This window comes from Hypomesus transpacificus, chromosome 2 (assembly GCF_021917145.1).
Source record: "Hypomesus transpacificus isolate Combined female chromosome 2, fHypTra1, whole genome shotgun sequence".
NCBI lineage: Eukaryota > Metazoa > Chordata > Actinopteri > Osmeriformes > Osmeridae > Hypomesus > Hypomesus transpacificus.
The window spans coordinates 16,707,852-16,727,608 of record NC_061061.1 but is presented as its reverse complement, the minus strand read 5'-3'; the positions used below and the strand labels follow the sequence as shown (position 1 = coordinate 16,727,608).

General features: G+C 40.1%; 1 protein-coding gene and 1 long non-coding RNA gene across 3 annotated transcripts; one reads left to right on the top strand and one right to left on the bottom strand.

The window, feature by feature from the left end:
* Positions 1-535: 535 nt before the first annotated feature.
* LOC124473341 (mitochondrial carrier homolog 1-like) lies at positions 536-16,264 on the bottom strand. Its single transcript, XM_047028659.1, has 12 exons — positions 15,869-16,264; positions 15,092-15,176; positions 14,880-14,986; positions 14,537-14,614; positions 14,169-14,226; positions 13,737-13,788; positions 13,368-13,427; positions 13,064-13,157; positions 12,317-12,364; positions 12,068-12,135; positions 1,979-2,054; positions 536-1,809 (listed from the first exon to the last, which is right to left on the bottom strand). Exons 1-12 carry the CDS (start codon positions 16,034-16,036, stop codon positions 1,738-1,740), a joined length of 966 nt encoding a protein of 321 aa, XP_046884615.1. The 5' UTR covers positions 16,037-16,264; the 3' UTR covers positions 536-1,737.
* On the top strand, positions 2,219-9,400 carry LOC124473349. Of its 2 annotated transcripts, XR_006956722.1 has the most exons (5): positions 2,220-3,133; positions 3,347-3,452; positions 5,200-5,757; positions 6,203-7,367; positions 7,461-9,400. It is a non-coding gene; the product is annotated as an uncharacterized LOC124473349 (long non-coding RNA). The 2 variants fall into 2 exon arrangements; XR_006956721.1 differs by having other exon boundaries at positions 2,219-3,133; positions 5,200-7,367.
* Positions 16,265-19,757: the final 3,493 nt, after the last annotated feature.

The following is a 19,757-nucleotide window of genomic DNA, read 5'->3' as shown; positions in this document are numbered from 1 at the left end:
GAGCATAATTACGAGAAGCCTGGAAGATCATAAACTACAAACTGTCCTTAAAAACAATATAAAAATATAAACCCATTTATAAAGGTGGATACAATGTTTTTAAAATAATGTGGCCTCATAACAATGTCTCATAACATTAAGTCGACCTGTAACTCAGAAAGGGTCATATAATTTAGACTGAGATGAAAGCCTTAGTGTTGCGTAACAAATTGTGACAACCCGTTCTTTAGCTTCATTTGGTGAGAGACAGGGTCATTACGACCCACTGGAGTGAACAATCAGGTTATTTTCTTAAGAGGCCAAAGAGGTATATTGGTAGTCATGAGACCCTTCCTGGCATGTAGAATATAGGCCTAGTGGAGCAGAGACGAAATATTACAAATACAAATGATGAAAAGTCGATGAGTGATTCACTGTGAATAGGAAGTGTGTGTGTTTTCTAATGAAACACACAGGACATGACAATCCTTTGACTCTTTCAGATCGTGTGCAAGGTTGTTTTCTTTTGTGGAAAAAATATAGCAACACTGAAATAACCATTTTTATCTCTTGTTTTATTTATAAAACCAGATCACAAGCCATGTTAAAACAATCAGAGATGAGACAGAGGAACATGGTGAATTTCTAATCGTCTCAGGAAAATAAGACTAATGTGAAGACATAATAATCAAGGTCACAAAAATACATGGTTGCTCTGCTTTCTTTTGAAAATCAGACTGAAAACAGAACCCACAAGAGAGAGCATGTTCACTTTGAGAGAACAAGACACAGATAAGACAACATAATTCTACTCGACAACATACTTTTCAGAAAGACACTAAATACATGACCAAATATATTTAAAGTGCTTCTTCAAAGGACACCCACACACACACTAAATCAGCAAACCACGGTTCATCGTATACTTGTCATGCTACTTCCACGCCTTATAGTCCAAGCAAACAAGCACCCACCCCCCCAACACACCCCAACCCCTCTGCCAGAGGCAACTGGGTTTTTTCAAAAGAAGGAAAGGATACACAGTTAGCATCACCGATCCTCACTGATCATGAGGGGACACTTACGGTTTGTAAACAAAGGGGATATATGTCTCAGTGCTAATTTGAAGTGGTCCACAGACGACTGTCAGGACAACTAGCATGCAGCACGAACAATTAATACATTTTTTTGTATTTGCAAATGTCTGCCCATGAGTTTATCTTAAAAGGTGAGTTTAGCACGTATTAGCAAATATTCCAGGACTATACTACGAAGAACATTTTTAGGAAACTAACATTTGGCATACTGTACAGTTAGTCAACTGAACACTTGGTGTATTGTTCAAAGTCCCAACCCTTCATAGAACTTAGGTATATTGGTTGAAAAAATACATTATTGGCAACATAAAGTGACACACACACAAGTAAACAAAGAAAAAAGTAGTAGTGCAACTTTGGGCTGGTAGTTTGAAACGGGAATTCTTTTCACAATGACAAGAAATTGCCAAGAATAAGCATCAAGCTCACATCCAACGGCACAATTAAAACTTTTTCGGTGGTCAAGAGAAGAAAAAAAGCTGTTTAATTTGTAAGTAGATTTAACTTTTCAAACAGACAGCACACCAGCATTTTCTTAGTGCCATCCTTCTATCCAAAGGTGGGTCAGGCTCTGTCTAATGGAGGACACAAGTGGCTCATCACTCTGAGGCACCAGACTAGGAGGAGTAACAGTGACAAGGGGTGTCGAAAGGAAGTGACATCATTCCTCCAAGACCATGGTTGTCATAGGCACTCTGCGGAAGAAGAAGCTGGATCCTCGAAAGAGATTTCCCTGCAAGAAAGCAATTACAAGGAGCTTCACGATATGTATCTTGATAGCACTGTGCCCTCGGTGACAGTGTCTCTAATGACCTAAAATAGAGGCCTGAGAGACGTGTCAAGTCGTGTCACTTCACCTGTCATATCAGTCGAATATCAGTTTTGAAAGGGGAGCTGTGTACCTGTTGGCTCAGGTGACTCCAGCAGTGGACCCAAGATTTGAAGACAGGAGAATTTGGAGGAAGACCTGCCACCAACCTGTAAACACACAGACACACACACATTTACACTTACATTTAGTCATTTAGCAGACTTATCCAGAGCGACTTACAGTAAGTACAGGGACATTCCCCCCAAGGCAAGTAGGGTGAAGTGCCTTGCCCAAGGACGCAACGTCATTTGGCACGGCGGGGAGTCGATCCGGCAACCTTCTGATTACTTGCCCGACTCCCTCACCGCTCAGCCATCTGACTCCCGACATATGCTTTATTTGAATCCACAATTTAAATTAATTGGGCATAAAAAAGGAGGGAGGGAATTCCTAAATGTTGAAAGATGCTTAGGGGTATTATTCATGCTGAACTTCCCACTAAAACAGGGCGTTGTCCTTCCAGCTATACCTGAATCCTCTTTTGGGCGTGCCAGGAACAGGAACCTCATGACACTGTCTGATCATCAGAGCAGTCTGTCATTACTGTTCTATGGGTTTAAAATAACTGGATTGTTATGTAGCTTTTGAATGACACAAAATGACCCTGTCCTGAAATGAGTTCAATGACAGTGAATGGCAATACTATTCGGAAATTACAATACTATTTTAATATTAGCCAACATTTCAAAATACAGGCAAGTTTAAATGACCACGTCCTGATTTTAATGAATTTACATTTGGGTCAGCAAACATAAATAGGGTGTAGCTACTGAGTACGCCTATGTTGGGCCGATTCCATAAACGCTAACGAGTCAGTTATGGAATGTGTGTTACGTGTGAAATTATTAATTTGGGTGTTGCGCCAGAAAGAACGACGTAATTGTTATGCTTTTATGACGCACACGTCCGTCAAAACAGGTACATTATTTGAATACAGCACCATTGTAAAATCACGCAGTTGGTGTTTTATAAATAAGCGGGCCAGGCACGTAGTCAAATGTTATTCTCATCCTAGCCTTGTAGATAAGGCAGTTGGATCATTTTAGTTAATTGCGCCTTGTTAGAGATCTTAATTTAGTTTTATTTATTATACCTAAACACTATGTGCTTGAAATTATTTAATGGGACTTTAGCGTAGTCATCAAGCCAGCAGACGGCGGAAAAGTACACTCTTCGTCGTTTCCAGGTGAGGATATATCAGTTGTCTGTCAGTGTTATTACCATCAATGCCGTAGATAGTTTAACAACTGTTATTGAAATGCGTATTTAATATTTTGTTCTTAAAGATGGTAAACACTCCAAAATCAATTTCAAAACATTGAACATGGTTGAGAAAAACAGCGATTAGGCCTACATCGTTAAAATTAACTAACGCTAATACTTCTTTTTTTGTGACAAGAAAACTGTGGACAAGACAAGTATGGTGGTCTTAAACTTTTCATCAAAATCTCGTCAAGCTGTTAGATGAGTAACATGAAAACAAACCTGCTTTGCTGAAGTCTAAGGTAAGTATTGTGGTCCCCTGCTACATTAAAAAGATCGTCACAAAAGGTAATGTCTTTGATGAAAACAACGTTCTAGCTCTGTAAGAGTTATTTGGCTTGTTGCCAGTTGAATCCTCCGGCTGTTCTGGAGTCTTCCTTTAAAAAATCCGTACAGAGGATCCTACCTTAAACCCATCTTTTTATGTCTGGCCGACATTGTCTGCTATTGTTTATCCTTACGAATGGTTCTATCTTGAACCATTTACTAAAATATCCTTGTCCATCATAGGAGGGAATAATCCTTAAAACATTTGGCCTAACATTTTGTTTAGAATAGGGACTCATCCATTTCTTGGAAAAGGATCTATGATGAGCCATATTTGTCAAGAAATAGATAAGTCTGAAAAACCTGACTTCTGAACAAAACATGATGTTTACTACAAAATCATATTCCTTTCTATAACAGATCAACTGAGAAGGACTTACAATACCGATAGGATTAAAATACGCATAACCAGGGGCGTCGTTAGACCCTTTTTACTGGGGCACCCATTAAAATCTAAAGTTTGAGTTTTAAAAATGTACTTTATTTGTCACCACCCTTTTAAAAGTGTTTAACCAAAAACACAAGCTGATGCCCGCAGAATTCTATGTCAGCACGCTCTTCTGAGCTTGCCAAATAGCCACTGCAGCACGCACAAACAAGTCCAGGTGTCGGACTAGGCACACAACTCAGAATTGAGGTAGGCTACAAAACTAAAGGTAGTTTCTAAATTATGAATCTTATTTTGACTAAAACATAAAAACAATATTACTTGAAGCTCAAAAAAACTGTATTTGTGCTCAAATGAATGCCATTTTTTTTGCCCGCTTGCATTAGCTATTGATGTCCCTGCCAAATCTGATATCAAACTTGCGTCCCTGAACTGTTGTATAGTGGGTTAAGCAAGGGGAGTTTCTATAGCCGAGTAGTGCATTGTGCGCAGCAAGCTTGAAAGAAAAAAAGGGATATGAAAAGGGGCCTGTGCCCCAGTACAGTTTTGCGTCTAACAAACGCCTCTGCGCATAACAATGTCAGTTAGGCTAAAAGTAGTATTTTGCAGCATTGGTCAAAGTGTGTTTGTGATGTTCGGTAAACCAGCAATGTCCTGCCGGAGGAGCCCACTGGTTTGGAAACGAGTATAATACACCGTTACTAAGACAACAGCTACAGTGGAGCCATATTGGATATGTTTAGGAGATAGAATGGAGTCTCCAGTAAAGACAGATTAGATTTCTCCGTAAAAACAGAATGTATATTGTATCGATTGAATAGAGAGGTTAAGATTTAAGGAAAATCACCATGGTTTGCTTGAAGCTTTGTCACGAAGATTAGGTATATCCAAGGTCAGTTTTTTGTTTTGTTTTTGTCATTAATTGCATTTTATATTTTTAAAATGTACTTTTTTTACCGGTGCTTGAAAGAAAAAATATATATTTTTATATCTACTTATAATATCTATATTTACCTCTTAAAATCTGGAATGTTCTATCTTATCTCTGTTATGCTGATCAACCAGTAAGACCAGTAAACCACACATAAATACATTCTACATATTGGAAGGATGTGTTCATTATGAAGTAACTGCTCAGTAACTGCTCAGTTACTTCATGTCTCCAGACAACCGTGACATGTTATCTGAATCACAGACCTAACCCACACAGAAAAGACAGGCACTGTCATCACCTCTTATCTGTCCATCAACAGTCTGTTGTTCTCTATCTACAGAAACTCCAGCTACTTATCCAGCAATGTTTTTTTTTGAAAAGTACGTTCAGGACCACACCCTCCAGATTCCAACATCATTATCATCATCGCGAAGATCTGCATTTGTTTTCATCCTGTGTTATTTTGCAGATGGTATCTTAATCTCAGTTGAAAGGCTGAGACCACAATGCTTTGATTCAAAGAGGATGCCAATCTCATCTGAATGACATATTTTTGTACAGATACCAGATGCTTTTCAGTACCTCAGTGCATTCTTTAAAGGTAAACTAAAAATGATCCTCTTCCTATTCACAGACAACACAAACACAATACAACTCCGCCTCATGATTGGCTAATTACATGGTCATTACGTGAGTCAGGGAGGAAGGACGACACTGTGAAAAGTCAATAATAAGCTTGGATGGACTTGTATTAAGTTTGTTGTGTTGTCTGTGAACGGACAGCCGGGTCGACGGCCGCGTCACTTTGCCAGTTTACTTTTAAAATTCCACCAGACCATCTTCCAAACTTAAATGAGAAAATTTTCCAAAACTGAAAACAAAGAATGAGCTTGATTTGGTAAGTTTTCACTGACTTGAAATTGCTCAATTATGATTTTTTTGCTTAGAAATGTATCTTAAATCGCAATATCGAGATAAAAAATGTACTCTGCTGTTGCATAGGCGTTGCAGACTAAACATAATAACGTAAACAAGATTGAACTCTAACTAATAATTGACTTTTAATATTGAAATGAGGATTTATTTTTATTGTAGTTGTTAGTTAGGTAGAAATGTACACACCAAATGGAGATATCTAGATAGTAGCTGCATTAATCACTGCATGGTATTGCCATTTTTACATTTAATTAGTTTCCTAGATGTATGCTCACCAGATTGAGGTAGATAGATAGGAGATACATAGTTGTATTATATATGTATATATTACTCATGTACTTATGTTTGACTTTGGAACGACTTACTCCTGTCTTCTATCTAATTTCCTGTTCTTACCTTCTGTACAGACCACCACTCTGTAATTGAAGAGGATTTTGTGATGGTTATCTTGTCAACAGTACCACATAAATATTAACTTCCTCAAGTTACAATTAACAAACCGCAATCAAAATGTCTCTTCATGAGTGACATGAGTTGCTTGGTACAGATTTCCCTTACCAGTCTTTCTACTCTGTATTTTTCCAGTCTAAAGTCTGCATCCAAGAAAGATTTCAAGAAGTAAACAATCGCCTACATTTTGCTCATCTTCAAGAGGATCAACCTTTTACTTTTTCACCTGACATGTCCGTACTATTCCTTGAAGCGCGCGCAACCTGGAGTTTTGAACACCCTACACACGTCCTTGGGTCATCATGACTAATACACCTGCCGTATTTTTACTTAATATAGAGCCCGGTTCTCGAGATATTCAAGCTACAGACACACACACACACAGAGCTGTGTGCCTTTATGGTTAAAAAAATATTCCCTTCCGTTCTTTTTTCAGCTTGCATTCCGTTCTGCTCTGTGGGATCATTTGACACAAACTTTTGAAAAATGGTTCGCATGGGTGAATTTCCTTGGTTATTTGCAACAAATGAATTAGGTAATTCAGAATAGATTATCTTGTTGTTGTTTTTTGTCTCAAATAACCAAACAGAAGAACAGCAGAACGGTGTGTGAGTAGAACCAGTGAACGTCTATTAAATGAAAGCTTTGTAAGTAGGTGCTGCCCTGGGTAAACTATTATGTTCGAAACAAATATACAACAATAATAACGTGGGCGCGCCCTTCATACTGTTCAAACCACTCAAATGATGACTTGTTGACAAATGATGACAGATTTCTTCAAGCTCAGAGGATATGACGAAACTAGATCTTGTGAGTTTTTTGGATTGTTTTCACTCAAGCATAACTTTAGTTATATTTATTTAGTTTAGTTAGTTAGCTAGATTTCTACTGACCAGATATTTATATTGGTGCATAGTAACTAAATTACAATTGCAAATAGAAAGCAAACAAATGCATTGCAATTTGTTTTACAGTACAATATACCTCATGTATGTAGGACTCTATAATGATTATTGATCAAAACCAATTTACAGTCTATTGTTTCATATTGACACTTTTTCTCATCTTTACAGACAACAGCCCACTCACTTCAAAAGAATCCGCATTCGACAAGACTACAGGGTACATCAGACCATCCTGAGTTACACATTAGATTTACTTAAACTAATTCAGAAGCATGTAAATCACTAGTGTTTTCATGCTTCCTTTCTACAGCTGGCAGACTGCATCCAAGATCGATTTATAAAAGGAAACGGTGTCAACAGGAACAGTTTCGTACATTTTGCAAGTCTACAAGAGGATCTGCATTCTACATCCATATTAATCCACGACGTGTGCAAACCTGGATCATTTTAAACGTGATTCTCAGTAAGATGATTAGGAGGTTGAGATTGCAATGCCTCGACAGCTACATCATGTTACTGAATATCAAGTACAAATCTACCCTACATAGGGGAGAAGCACTGTGCTCTCTGCCTTCTCAACTCTGTAGATGTAAATTAGTGCTTTTTAAAGGGACACTCAACAGGATACAGTTGTTATTGGCTCTTTGCAATGACAGTGTTACTAAAAAAGCAGATTTCAATTGTGAGGAGTCAATAATAATAGGAGGACGTTAGTTGGTTAAACTCACTCCTTAGTATCAATACTACCTTCCTGCGTTGTTAAGTTGTTTGCGGTTCAGTGTTGTAGCTGGATAAACGTTGTTTATGAGTGGTGGTCGGTCGTGTACCCATGTCGGAAAACACAAGATCAGATCCAGGAGTGGAAGGAAGCAACATTTTCGAGAAACACAATTACATGTGTGATGATTGACTAAGTTTTCACTAAAAGTATTTCCATCTCAAATGAAGCCATTTTTTCAACCTCAGAAGACTCACTCCACTTACAACAGGGAATGGGGTAAATTGATATTGGCATGAGTACATCATTTGTTTGACGAACTTCATGAAACCTTTCTAGTTAGTTAACTGTCCACTGGCGAGATAAAAATAGATATAATTGCATAATATATTACTAATTTCACAGTAGATTGTACCTCACATATGTAAGGCTTTAGGGTACCTGTTGAAACTTCTGTGTAATCTCCTGTTCTTATCTTCTCTGCAGATTACCCACTCCGTATTTGAGGAAAACCTTTAGATGTTCATCTTTTCAAAAGAACCACTTCAATCATATCAGCTAAACTGCTTCAATTTACCATTACAATCCACACTATACATTTCTGTTTCTGAGAATCAGCATATGACACCAATTGAGTTGTAGGCCTACACATTTCACTAACCAGTCTTTCTACTCTACATTTCTACAGCCTAAGGCCATGTTTTTTTGAGCGCCTTTTCAGAAAAGCGCTGGGTGACGTCAAGCTAACGAGAATTTTATAACCTGAACGGGAATCATATAGTCTAGCAATACATTATTATCCGTTATTTTCCATTGGTTACTTATCGACAGCTAGCTACTATGGCCAATAAAATGCAATTACTTGCTTTAGCTTTGGCGTTTGAGGAGCCATAGCCTAGTAACTAAGGTAGAAGGTTACTAGGGAAGGTACACTCGTACCTACTCTCCTCGTCCTGTCAAAAAGGCGCTTGACGTCACCCAGCGCTTTTCTGAAAAATTGAACTCAAAAAGGCGTCGGGCTCAGCGTTTTTTTTAGAAGTTTTTAAAAGGCGGTTACTTAAAAAAAAAAAAGGCGGACGCCTTTTTCCTTTTCCCATAGGGTTGCATGTAAAAAGGCGCTGAAGGCAGCGTTTTTTTCTGAAAAAAGAAGTCAAGTGTGAACACGGCCTAAAGTCTGCATCCAAGAACAATTTCAAGAAGTAAACAATGTCCACAGAAACAATCGCCTACATTTTGCAACTCTTCAAGAGGATAGGCATTTTACTGTTTCACCAGACCTTTTTTGGCCAAACTATTCTGTAAACTGCGCAACATGGAGATTTTCGAACGTGATTCTCAGTAACATGGCAAAGTGACTGAGACTGATATCTCAACAGCTTTCTCATCTTACTGAATGCAGTAAGATTTGTTAGCAGTTTACCAACAGTTGAAAGTTAGCTTGTGTGGGTGAATTTACTTAGCCTGGTCCTAACCAGACTCTCGTACATTTCATTTGTACAGAGAGTCTGGCCTCGCTCCATTGACGAGCGTTGACTTCCTTGTAGGCGGGTACTGTGTTGAAGTTTAAAACTATTGGATCTGCCCAGAGCCACTCTGATCTGCCATAACCAATCGCTAGCATTCGCCTTAGCCAATTCCTTCACCACTAAAGTAACACAGCTAGCTGCCGTAGCTGGAGAAATCAAACTGTTCCCGAACCCCGTGGGGAGAAGGGGCCACAACATCATGGCCACCAACAAAGCTCAGCAAAACTTGTTCTTGCTCCGGCTTTAGTTTATGGATATTCGGCAGTGTTGCCACAACGGACCGAATGGCTTCGCTCGCATCTTTCTCCGCCGCCATTACGGAACTACAACACAAACTAGCGCACAACATAAACGTCATCGTTCTCAGCCACTCACTCTGTTTGCTGATTTGCCGGTAGAAAATCAACCTGAAAAATCTGACTTACTTACCGAATGGCCAGACCTAGTACAGAAGCAAAATCCAAATAGAGCGGAGGTACATAGGAGGGCAGAGCCAGGCTTGAATTGACTTGGTTATTATCGACAAATTAATTTAAGTCGTTCAGAAGAGATCTCATTTGGACGACTTACAGATATGACATTATGACATTTTTAAAACTCAGAGGAGTCGCTGACATGAAGACAAGAAAATATATCAATGTGAGTTTTTCATTTTTTTTCTCTCTGAAACATAACTTATTAGTTAGATCATTTCTACTGACCAGATGTCTACAGTACACTGGTAGACCTAGAAAGTATATTACAATTGCAACATACATACTGTAACTCTTGCTATTTGTTTTACGGTACAATACATCTCATGTATGTTGGTATTGTTAATAATATCTGATTTTATTTTAATTCTGACACACTTCCTTCCATCTCTCCAGACCACATCAAAAGTATCTACATTCGACAAGACTACAGGATACATCAGACCATGCTGCGTTACACATTAGATTTACTTATATTTACTTAAAATAATTCAGAAGCATGTAAATCACTAGTCTTTTCATTCTTCCTTTCTACAGCCGGGAGACTGCATCCAAGAACAATTTTAAAAAGGAAATGGTGTCAACAAAAAACAGTTTCGTACATTTAGCAAATCTCTAGGATCTGCATTCTACATCCTTATTAATCCGCGACGTGTGCAAACCTGGATCATTTTAAACGTGATTCTCAGAAACATGGTAAAGTGGCTGAGATTGCAATGCCTCGACAGCTACATCATGTTACTGAATATCAAGTGCAAATCTACCCTACAGAGGGGAGAAGCACTGTGCTCTCTGCCTTCTCAACTCTGTAGATGGAACATATATTAGTGCTTTTTAAAAGGGACACTCAACAGGATGTAGTCATAATGAACCAAGGAGCTTCTTCCTGTGTAATAATGTCTTCATTTAGCAGACACTTTAAATCAAAAACACACGGGGGAGGGGGGATTTGAACCTGCAACCTCTCAAACTGCAATCAAATCCTCTCCGACTGAGCAATACTCATCCTGACAGAAGCATCAACATATTACAACCATGCCCTCTTTATTGGCTCTTTACAATGACAGTGTTGCCATAACAGCAGGTTTCAATTGTTAGAAGTCAATAATCAAAGAGTAGGTGGGCTTGCATTATGTTTATCCTTTTGACTGTGAGTGGGTTGTTTGGTGCAAACGAGTTGGTTAAACTCACTCCTCAGTGTCAATAGCCCGACCTCCGAACTGCGATATTAAGTTGTCTGCATTTTTGCGGCGTAGCCAAGATCGAACCCGGGAGATGACAAGCACAAGAGGAAATAATACTAACGGGAAACGGAATTTCAACAGAAGACAGAAACTTATGTTGTTTATGACTAATAGTCATGTGACCATGTCAGGAGACCCAATATCAAATCCAGGAGTGGAAGTGAGGAACACATTTGCGATGCATTATGATGTTGTATATCCAGTTGCACTGAACATCCTTAAAGTAATTTCTTTAACCTCAGTGAAGACTCAGACTCCACAGCAGGAATGTGGTATGAGGTAAAGATAGTTAGATAAATGTCCACTGACCAGATATGTAGATGTATGTATAGCTTTACAATAATGGTAAACGCCAATCTGCTGTCTTGTGTAATCTCCTTTCCATCTCTACAGACTACCAGGCTGTATTTGAAAAGGATTTGAGGAAGATTACCCTGTCAACTGAATCTACAAATTCCACCAACATACACCACACTCTACATTTCTCTTCAAAAGTATCAGCATTTGACTAGACAACAGAATATGAAGTGTCTGAATATTATATATTTAACTCACTAATGCAAAAGCATGTTCATCACAAGTCTCTCTATTCTTAATTTCTACTGTCCACAGACTGCATACAAGAACGATACAAAAGAGAATGTCATCAGCCAATCAGTCAACAGTCCTCACATGATGTCATCAAAAACAGTCACATCAGTTTTGCTACTCAGCAAGAAGATAATCATTGGACTTTTTCGCGTGCTATTTTTTTATAGTTTTCTTCAGAAGCGCACAAATCTCGAACATTTCTAAAGCAATTCTCAGTAACATGGTAAAGAGAGTCCGGTACCTCGAAAGCTATATCATCTTACTGAATAACAAGTACAAAACTACAAATCTTTAAATGGAACACATTATATTCGTGTTTTTTAAGGGTAAATTCTAAATCCAAGTCAGACCTTTAAACCACTCACCCACAATTGTTGACTGCCATAAGATCTGCCACCAGCATGAAAGGATATGTCAACACGCTCACTGCGATCTGAGTAAAGATAAGGCAAATAAGACAAAAAATACCAGGGATTTTATCTTAGATAAACAATGAAGTATTTTTGGACTTCTGTTTAAGGAGTGTCTGGTGTGTTGTGCAGTAGTTCAACGTCTATCAAATGTCAAGAAAGGTTGTACTGCAGGGATAAAACACTGAAATACCCTCAACTTACCCCCATCACAAACTTAGTGTAGCTTCTCACTGCTGGTGCTTGGCTGAACTGCAACAACAAATCACAAGGATGGTGGTGTTTTAATTTGAGTTATATGTTTGCAGTTGCCATAGTAATTCGATTGAAATTCCAATCGAATGTCGTATTTTTTATATTTTATCCGTCTCCTTGTTACAAATATTCACATTCGTCCACATGTTTCCCCACCTGGCCTCTCTAAAGTTGTTCGTTGGTTTAATGATCCATTCAGTGATCCATGTTCCCTTCTCTCCATCTGTTTGCTGTCATTTCTGAGCTCCGGGGCCTTTTCCCCCGGTGGGCCCTGTCCCTGTGTTGAGTTACCTGGTGCCATCTCCACTGTATAACCTTGGCTGACCAACCCTGACCTCACCTCCAGAGAGATGGAGGCCCCTGAATCCTGGATCCAAGACTCTGCCTACCTGGAGGCAATCCAGCTAGACCAGCTACAAAGATCTACAGTCAACCTACATGATATCTGACCCTGGGACTTGTTGAACTGCTGTCAAATGGTCTTCCACTGAGCTATCCCCCATCCATCAACTATAGATCGTAAAACATACCTTCATGAATGAGCATGTAATTTAAATAAATATATTCTGGATATATCTTTGACTTCTTTGTGAGCAAGTACACTAATACTAATGATGGTAAAGTAAAGTCAAATGTGAGAGATCAGCAGCTGTAAGGGGGTGGGCTGTGAGGGGGGGGGGACTGTGCTGGGCTTACATTGTCGTCCACAGCGTAGGTGTTGATGAAGTGTGCCAGAAGGTTACAGCACCACAGGAAGATGACCTCACCTAGAAGATGGGGTACCAGACCCCTGAAAAAAACACAGCAATCAGAGTTGAGGTCAAAGGTCAAATGAATACCAAACACTTGCAAACCACTTTTGTGATGGGTAGGGTGAGAAAAACATCACCACTTCTGTTGGACATTATGGATGAATGTGGGTCTTGCAGAGAAATGAAAGGCTGCTATGGCTGTACAAAGAGGCATTGAACAAACATTTTTTTTTTTTTTAATCACTCACACAAAGAAACCTTCAATGCCCTCCTCCTTGAAGATCCTGGAGACGCAGCTGAACAAGCCCCTGTCACAGTCAACCCAAGCAGACAGCCAAGATGGGGAAATTGCACACAGTACACACCCCTCACAGGCTTTATAACAGTGTTTGTCTCTGTCGCCTGACACTGAACTACACATCTTGTGGGCAGAAGCATTAGGCTGTAAAACAATGGCAAATTTAAATCATGGAAGAATTATTTCGATATCAATCAACACAGCTTTTCATTGTGTGACAGATTGGGTTTGGCGTCTGGATCAACTGACTGAGTCAGACAGAGCGTGAGCCTGTTGGTTTGCATAATCATTTTTCCTAGGTGATCTGTCGTCGTCTTACTTGTACTTGACCTCACTCCCCACAAACTGGGCCATACAGCGCACAGAGATCACTGAAACACAAGAACAAAGACCACGTCAAAGAGGGCAGTGTCACCCCAAAATAACCGGTGAATAATTCTACTAATGTATCGAACGCTGTTGTCATTATCGGGAAAATAAGCCCTGACAGCACCTGAAGTGGAGGGGTGTAGCTTCGCTCTGAATAATATAATGACCGGCGTTCTATACATTTTCCCTTACAGATTACACAAATAGGTCTGCAGGTAAATATACTTAATTTCTACGTGGGTCAAAGAGGGGACAAGTTCAAATGAAAGGTTACGTGAAATAAAGCCATGAGTTCCAAGCTCGTACAGAGAATAAGCAAACACAGACAGACAGACAGACAGACAGACAGAAGGTTGAGACAGTGATAAACTGTAGGACATACCATGGAAAGGATGAGTGGCTATTCTGGACAGGCACTGGATGACCATCTCATTTGAGGTCTTGGGAAAGCGTTAAATGGATGAACAAACAATAATATCAGATGCCAAACCCTATCTAATAAAATCTCAGGAGATCTCATCGAGGAACATCACAACGTAGTTGTTTGGAATATGGATTGGGGATCAGTGTGTCGAATAGCAACTAAACATCACTAGACAAAATACACAATGTACCATTTTCCTAGTGGCAGCAAGTCTTTGTAACTTAGTGCAGAGAGAGGTAAGGGTGATTCCCATGGAATGAACAACATGTTTTTCCTCAAGTTTGAAGGGCTTTATAACCATTATAACATGACCTATGACATTTCACCTCTCTGACTACTTTCATGACGGAGGTCTTCAGGTCATCTCGGTTCGATACGTGTTCTACCTGCTCTTGTGGGATGGCCTGTTGACAAAGACAACAGACAAATGCCCTCTGTGATGTTGCATGTAAAAAGGGCTATACACACAAAGTTTGTGTTTGTGTGCTTGAACAGGGAGTCAGGCATAGTCATTTAAAAGTTCCATAGCAACAATAAATATTAGGAAATCAGTTCATGTTTGTAATTAATAGTAATTCTTAGTGCATAGTGCATTCAATACTGTAAATAAGAGGTACCCTATTGACTTGTTACCTGAGGAATGACCACATCTTTGTAACATTCCCTCACCTGTTTGACTTTACTGCGGACCATCGTGGAAATGGCACTGGACATGATGCGTGGAGACAAGCCCCGGAAGAGCCCCCTCTTTCCATCCACCCTGATAATATACCGCGCTAACGACACACACACACACACACACCAGAACCACGTAAACACTTGGCCCCCGCAAAGAATTCTGGGTATTGACGTGACATTAGATTAAGACTAATTTTATTCACCATATGAGAAGAATCCAGGAAGGTACAGCACTTTCCTCCCAAACATGGTGGCCCCGACAGTTGGAGCAAGGGGTTCATGTCCGACCTGCAAACATAACCCATACCAATGGCAGCCAGCTGGGATGCAGGTCAGGGATTGGCAATTGAACCACTCCATAACATGGAAATCATTGCTACTTTACTAAAAAGAGCTGCCTTAAAAAATATAGCCTTTAACCTTTCATTCACATACTTTTACCTTATTCAACCGTGCTCACCAGGCTGGTGGACGTACACTTTACCGACTCATTCTAATGTAAATAAAAAGAATAATGTTTTTATAAAAATAATACAAATATACCGTGTGACCGCTTAATCTGCAGTCAAAGGCTCTACCACTAAACTAACCTCTCCCCTAACCCTAATTCATTAAGCTGTGAGTGGGTTCACTGTGGTCTGCCAGTTCAGACAGCAAAGATGAAGTGACTGAAGACTGAAGCGTCTCAACGGAATTAGGTCTGTCTGGCTGTAAATGTGATGATCTTTCATCACATACACAGCTGGAAGGAGATACAGTCAAACGTGCTCGCTGATTACGCTAGCTAAGTAGCTTGTTATTAGATGATAGCTTGTGTAACGAATATGCACTGATGGTTAGTGCTTTAAAGTTGCCTATTTGCTGGCCCGTCTGCAGCTATATAAACAAGTACTAAACCAACCAATTATAGCTAGTATGTTAATGACAAGACATGACAAGAATTGCTAGCTATAGTAGCTCGTACTAGCTACTCTTGCTACCTGAATTAGCAGTTTGACGTATAACAGTGGGTGTGTGATAGCTGTCACCCCGGCTCCGAGAAGCAAGATCGCCGTGTCCATGTCTACCGGTGTGACGGCCGGGTCCCGCTCATATTGGGGGTCCGTTCGCCCACTAGTCTCACCGGACAAGTTATCCGGTGTCACCATTTTAACGGCGGTATCGCGAGGAACCCTCTCCAGTTTGACCAAGGAAATCCACAAGCTCTGAAGCGACAGTAAGAGCGATGCGCAAAACAAAACCGTATCACGTGGTTACGAGCTAACTAGAACCAGAGCCAATGGCTCTGACTACAACCAAAACATTGACGTTTTGTCAAAACTGCACTTACCATCAACTGTCCCCGGCAGATGGCAGTATTTACTCAAAATTGTTGATTGTGGTAATAGGCCTACTTTTTGTTAATCAGCATAATAAGTTAACTAGCTACAAAACCCAAGTGTCAAATACATTACATTGCTTGGTACCACATTCATAATAGGCTGGTGTTGTTCCAAGGGTAAAACAGTAGACTCAAAATGTGTTGATGGAGGATAGGCGGATAGGAGAGGAGGTTGACACCCTGACATCATGGTGTCAGGACAATAACCTCTCTCTTAACATCAGCAAGACCAAGGAGATGATTGTGGACTATAGGAGGCGGCAGGAGGACGAGCATGCACCCCCACTCATCAATGGATCGGAAGTGGAGAAGGTCAGCTGCTTCAAGTTCCTCGGGGTGAACATCAGCAATGACCTCACCTGATCTGTTCACACGGACAAGGTGGTCAAAGCGGCCGTAAGCGCCTCTTCTTCCTGAGGAGACTGAAGAAGTTTGTTATGGACTCAGTCATCCTCACTAACTTTTACAGATGCACTATCGAGAGCATTCTGACTGGTTGTATTACAGTGTGGTATGGGAGCTGCACAGACAGGGACCGCAAGGCCCTACGAAGTGTGGTCCGTTCTGCTGAGTTCATCATCGGCAGGAAGCTCCCAGCCCTACAGGACACCTACCACACACGTTGCCTAAGGAAAGCCGGCAGGATTATAAGAGACTGTTCCCACCCATCCTTCAGTCTCTTTACCCCGTTGCCTTCTGGCAGGCGTTACCGCAGCATCCTGTCGCGCACACGCAGACTGGACAACAGTTTCTACCCAAGGGCCATCAGGCTTCTGAATGGACACTGATATGGACATTGATTTACTGCACACTAGTCACTTATACTCTGTCACTTTCAGCTACTGGTTGCACTATCAGTAACATTGCACTACTGTACCTCACTGTACCTCGCCACCAGGCTCCTGTATGGTCATTGACTTAGTCACTGATCTGCAAATTTGCACTATTATACTGTACTCCACTTAGGTTAGAATAGGTTATAGGGTTGAAACAGGTTTTATGTGCATTTAGGGTTAGTATAGTGTACTATTTATTGTTATCTGTAATTTAGGAAGTTTTAGTATTAGGGTTAGTATAGTCGATTATTTATTGCTATCTGTATATCTAGGAAGTTTTACTTATTTAAGCTCAGCATAGATGTAAATTATGTTCCGTGTACTTATATGTTATGTTATGCCAGGTGCTTGCGTTGTCTTGTCTTAAGAATTTCAGTGCCCAGTCTAACCTTGTGTTGTTCTGTGTACCTGACAAATAAAAGACTTAGACTTGGACTAGGCTAACTGGGGCCAACAAATATATTATATTAACAGATTATAGACTAGGCTTACCATATTATTATATCTTATCATTCAAAACTAGTTTAGTGACACTATTCGTAATTCCAGTTGATGACGCTATACATTTACACTTAGTCATTTAGCAGACGATCTTATCCAGAGCGAGGGTTAGAGTTAGGGCCAATAGACTTTGATATTCACGGTATGTTCAGTTTACCCTCCGAACTGTCGTTTTTCAACAATGACAAGGTAAAATTGGTTTTGCAGTCAATTGCCCCTTTAAAGTAAGTACAGGGACATTCCCCCCCGAGGCAAGTAGGGTGAAGTGCCTTGCCCAAGGACACAACGTAATTTGGCACGGCGGGGAATCGATCCAGCAACCTTCTGATTACTAGCCCGACTCCCTCACCGCTCAGCCATCTGACTCCAATTTAGAAGACCTATATTATAATATTTTGAAAAGTCCTTCAGATAAATTGATTTTGAAATCATAGGTAGCACAAAAAGTCTAAGGAAATGTGGAAAGTCAACAAGCCACTTGAAAATCAGCATATTGTAGTGTAACATGCATGCAACGCACTTGAACTTTTACCTTTTCAAACATCAATACCGAATTAACTCCTGGCAGCATCATGTAAGCTAAACCATGATTATATCAAATATGATTCATTCTCCCAGTAAAACAGTGAATGAACAACTGATTGCGCAACAAACAACTGGCAGCTCTCATGAAAAACATGATTGGTCAATAAAGAAAGGCTTCTTTTTTTCCACAAAAACACACACAAGCACACACGCCCTCAGACAGGCCTCAGATACTTAAATTTGGTAGACTACATGCAAACACATACATTCACACACAAGTGCATAGAATATACACACAAGCTAAATGTAATAAACAGGGGGTATGCTGTGTGTGTTTTTTGTGTATTAGTTCAGTCGTAACCAGAGCGCTGATTTACAATCATCATGGGCTGCCCTCGTCTCAACCCACTGCCCGTTTCCATTTCACCGGACGGACGTAAGCCACTGCCGTTGACTCATCGACACATCCATCATTCAATACCACTGACGCCGATGTCCTAGACAGTGACCAACAGACCCTCAGCATCAAGGTGTCTACAATGCTAGGTTTGAAGAACCGTTCACATTACATGTCAGTGAAACGAAACAGGATATTAATCACGTGCTGCGGTTGGTTATTCAAATCCGTCATGCAGTCATGACAGTCGTACTTGCAGGCCTGATGCTGAAGGTGCTAGTGGAACCTACCCACAGTGATAGACTACAGTACTCTCATATGCCTCTAGAGATTGTCCAACAATAAACATAATATCTGTATGAAATATAAATTGTATTAAACGGATTTGCCTCAGGCACTCACAAAAGATCCTGAAGCTATCATTCAAAGGGTATAAGTTATTGACTTCATTATGATTTCGGTCTCCTTACAATCTGCTTTAACATAAATTGAAATGATGAAATCTATAGTTCCCATTATTCATTTGAGGGGATGTTTTGTGTTTAATATGCCTCTGCCTCAATTCAATTAAGATGTTCCTGTCTGTCCACATAACTCTATTGATCACATAGCCATCGTTTTTACAGAAGCCTATTTAGATGCCAAAGCGCTGAGTTTTATTACTAGCTGGCACTGGGGGGAGGAGGGAGGGGGGGGGGGGGGTCATGGTCCATGCAGGATATGGAAGGTCAGTTGGTCAACATTAGGTTCAGGTTGGGGTCAAGCACTGAGCCAAGTTATGCAAATGTAGAGATTGATTTGGTAGTTAATGCCATTGTGATGGCTTTGGTTGATGTTATGGTTTTTCATAGATATTTTTGTTTTCTTTTATTAATTTATTAGATTGCATGGGAAGAGACCAATGTAGTACATGACTGAAGGATGTTTGCAACCGTATTTCTGTGCTAACATCTAGACTGCGCTCTAGGAAAGACAGAGATCTGAAGACCTTGCTACCTGTGACAATTCTTTCAAACAGTTTCCCTCTTTCCAAATACTCTGAGAGGAGTAATGAACCAACAGGGTTATCAACAGGCAGTGTACGTGCATGTGTTAGTAACAATGATAAGAAAGTGAGGACGAATACCTGTGAGGGATATTTCCTGGAGGAACACCTTGCTCTAATGAACTCAGGGTGTCTCAGAAAATGAAATAGCTGGAGGCTGGTATAATTTATTTTGAATCCAGTC

Excerpts from the sequence above, each read along its gene's own strand:
- LOC124473341 (XM_047028659.1), bottom strand. The coding sequence starts at position 16,036 with ATGGTGACACCGGATAACTTGTCCGGTGAGACTAGTGGGCGAACGGAC. Across the intron at positions 13,789-14,168 it reads AGCCACTCATCCTTTCCATG|TGATCTCTGTGCGCTGTATG; the intron begins GTATGTCCTACA and ends CTTGTGTTTCAG. Across the intron at positions 2,055-12,067 it reads ATGGCAGTCAACAATTGTGG|GTTGGTGGCAGGTCTTCCTC; the intron begins GTGAGTGGTTTA and ends GTGTGTTTACAG.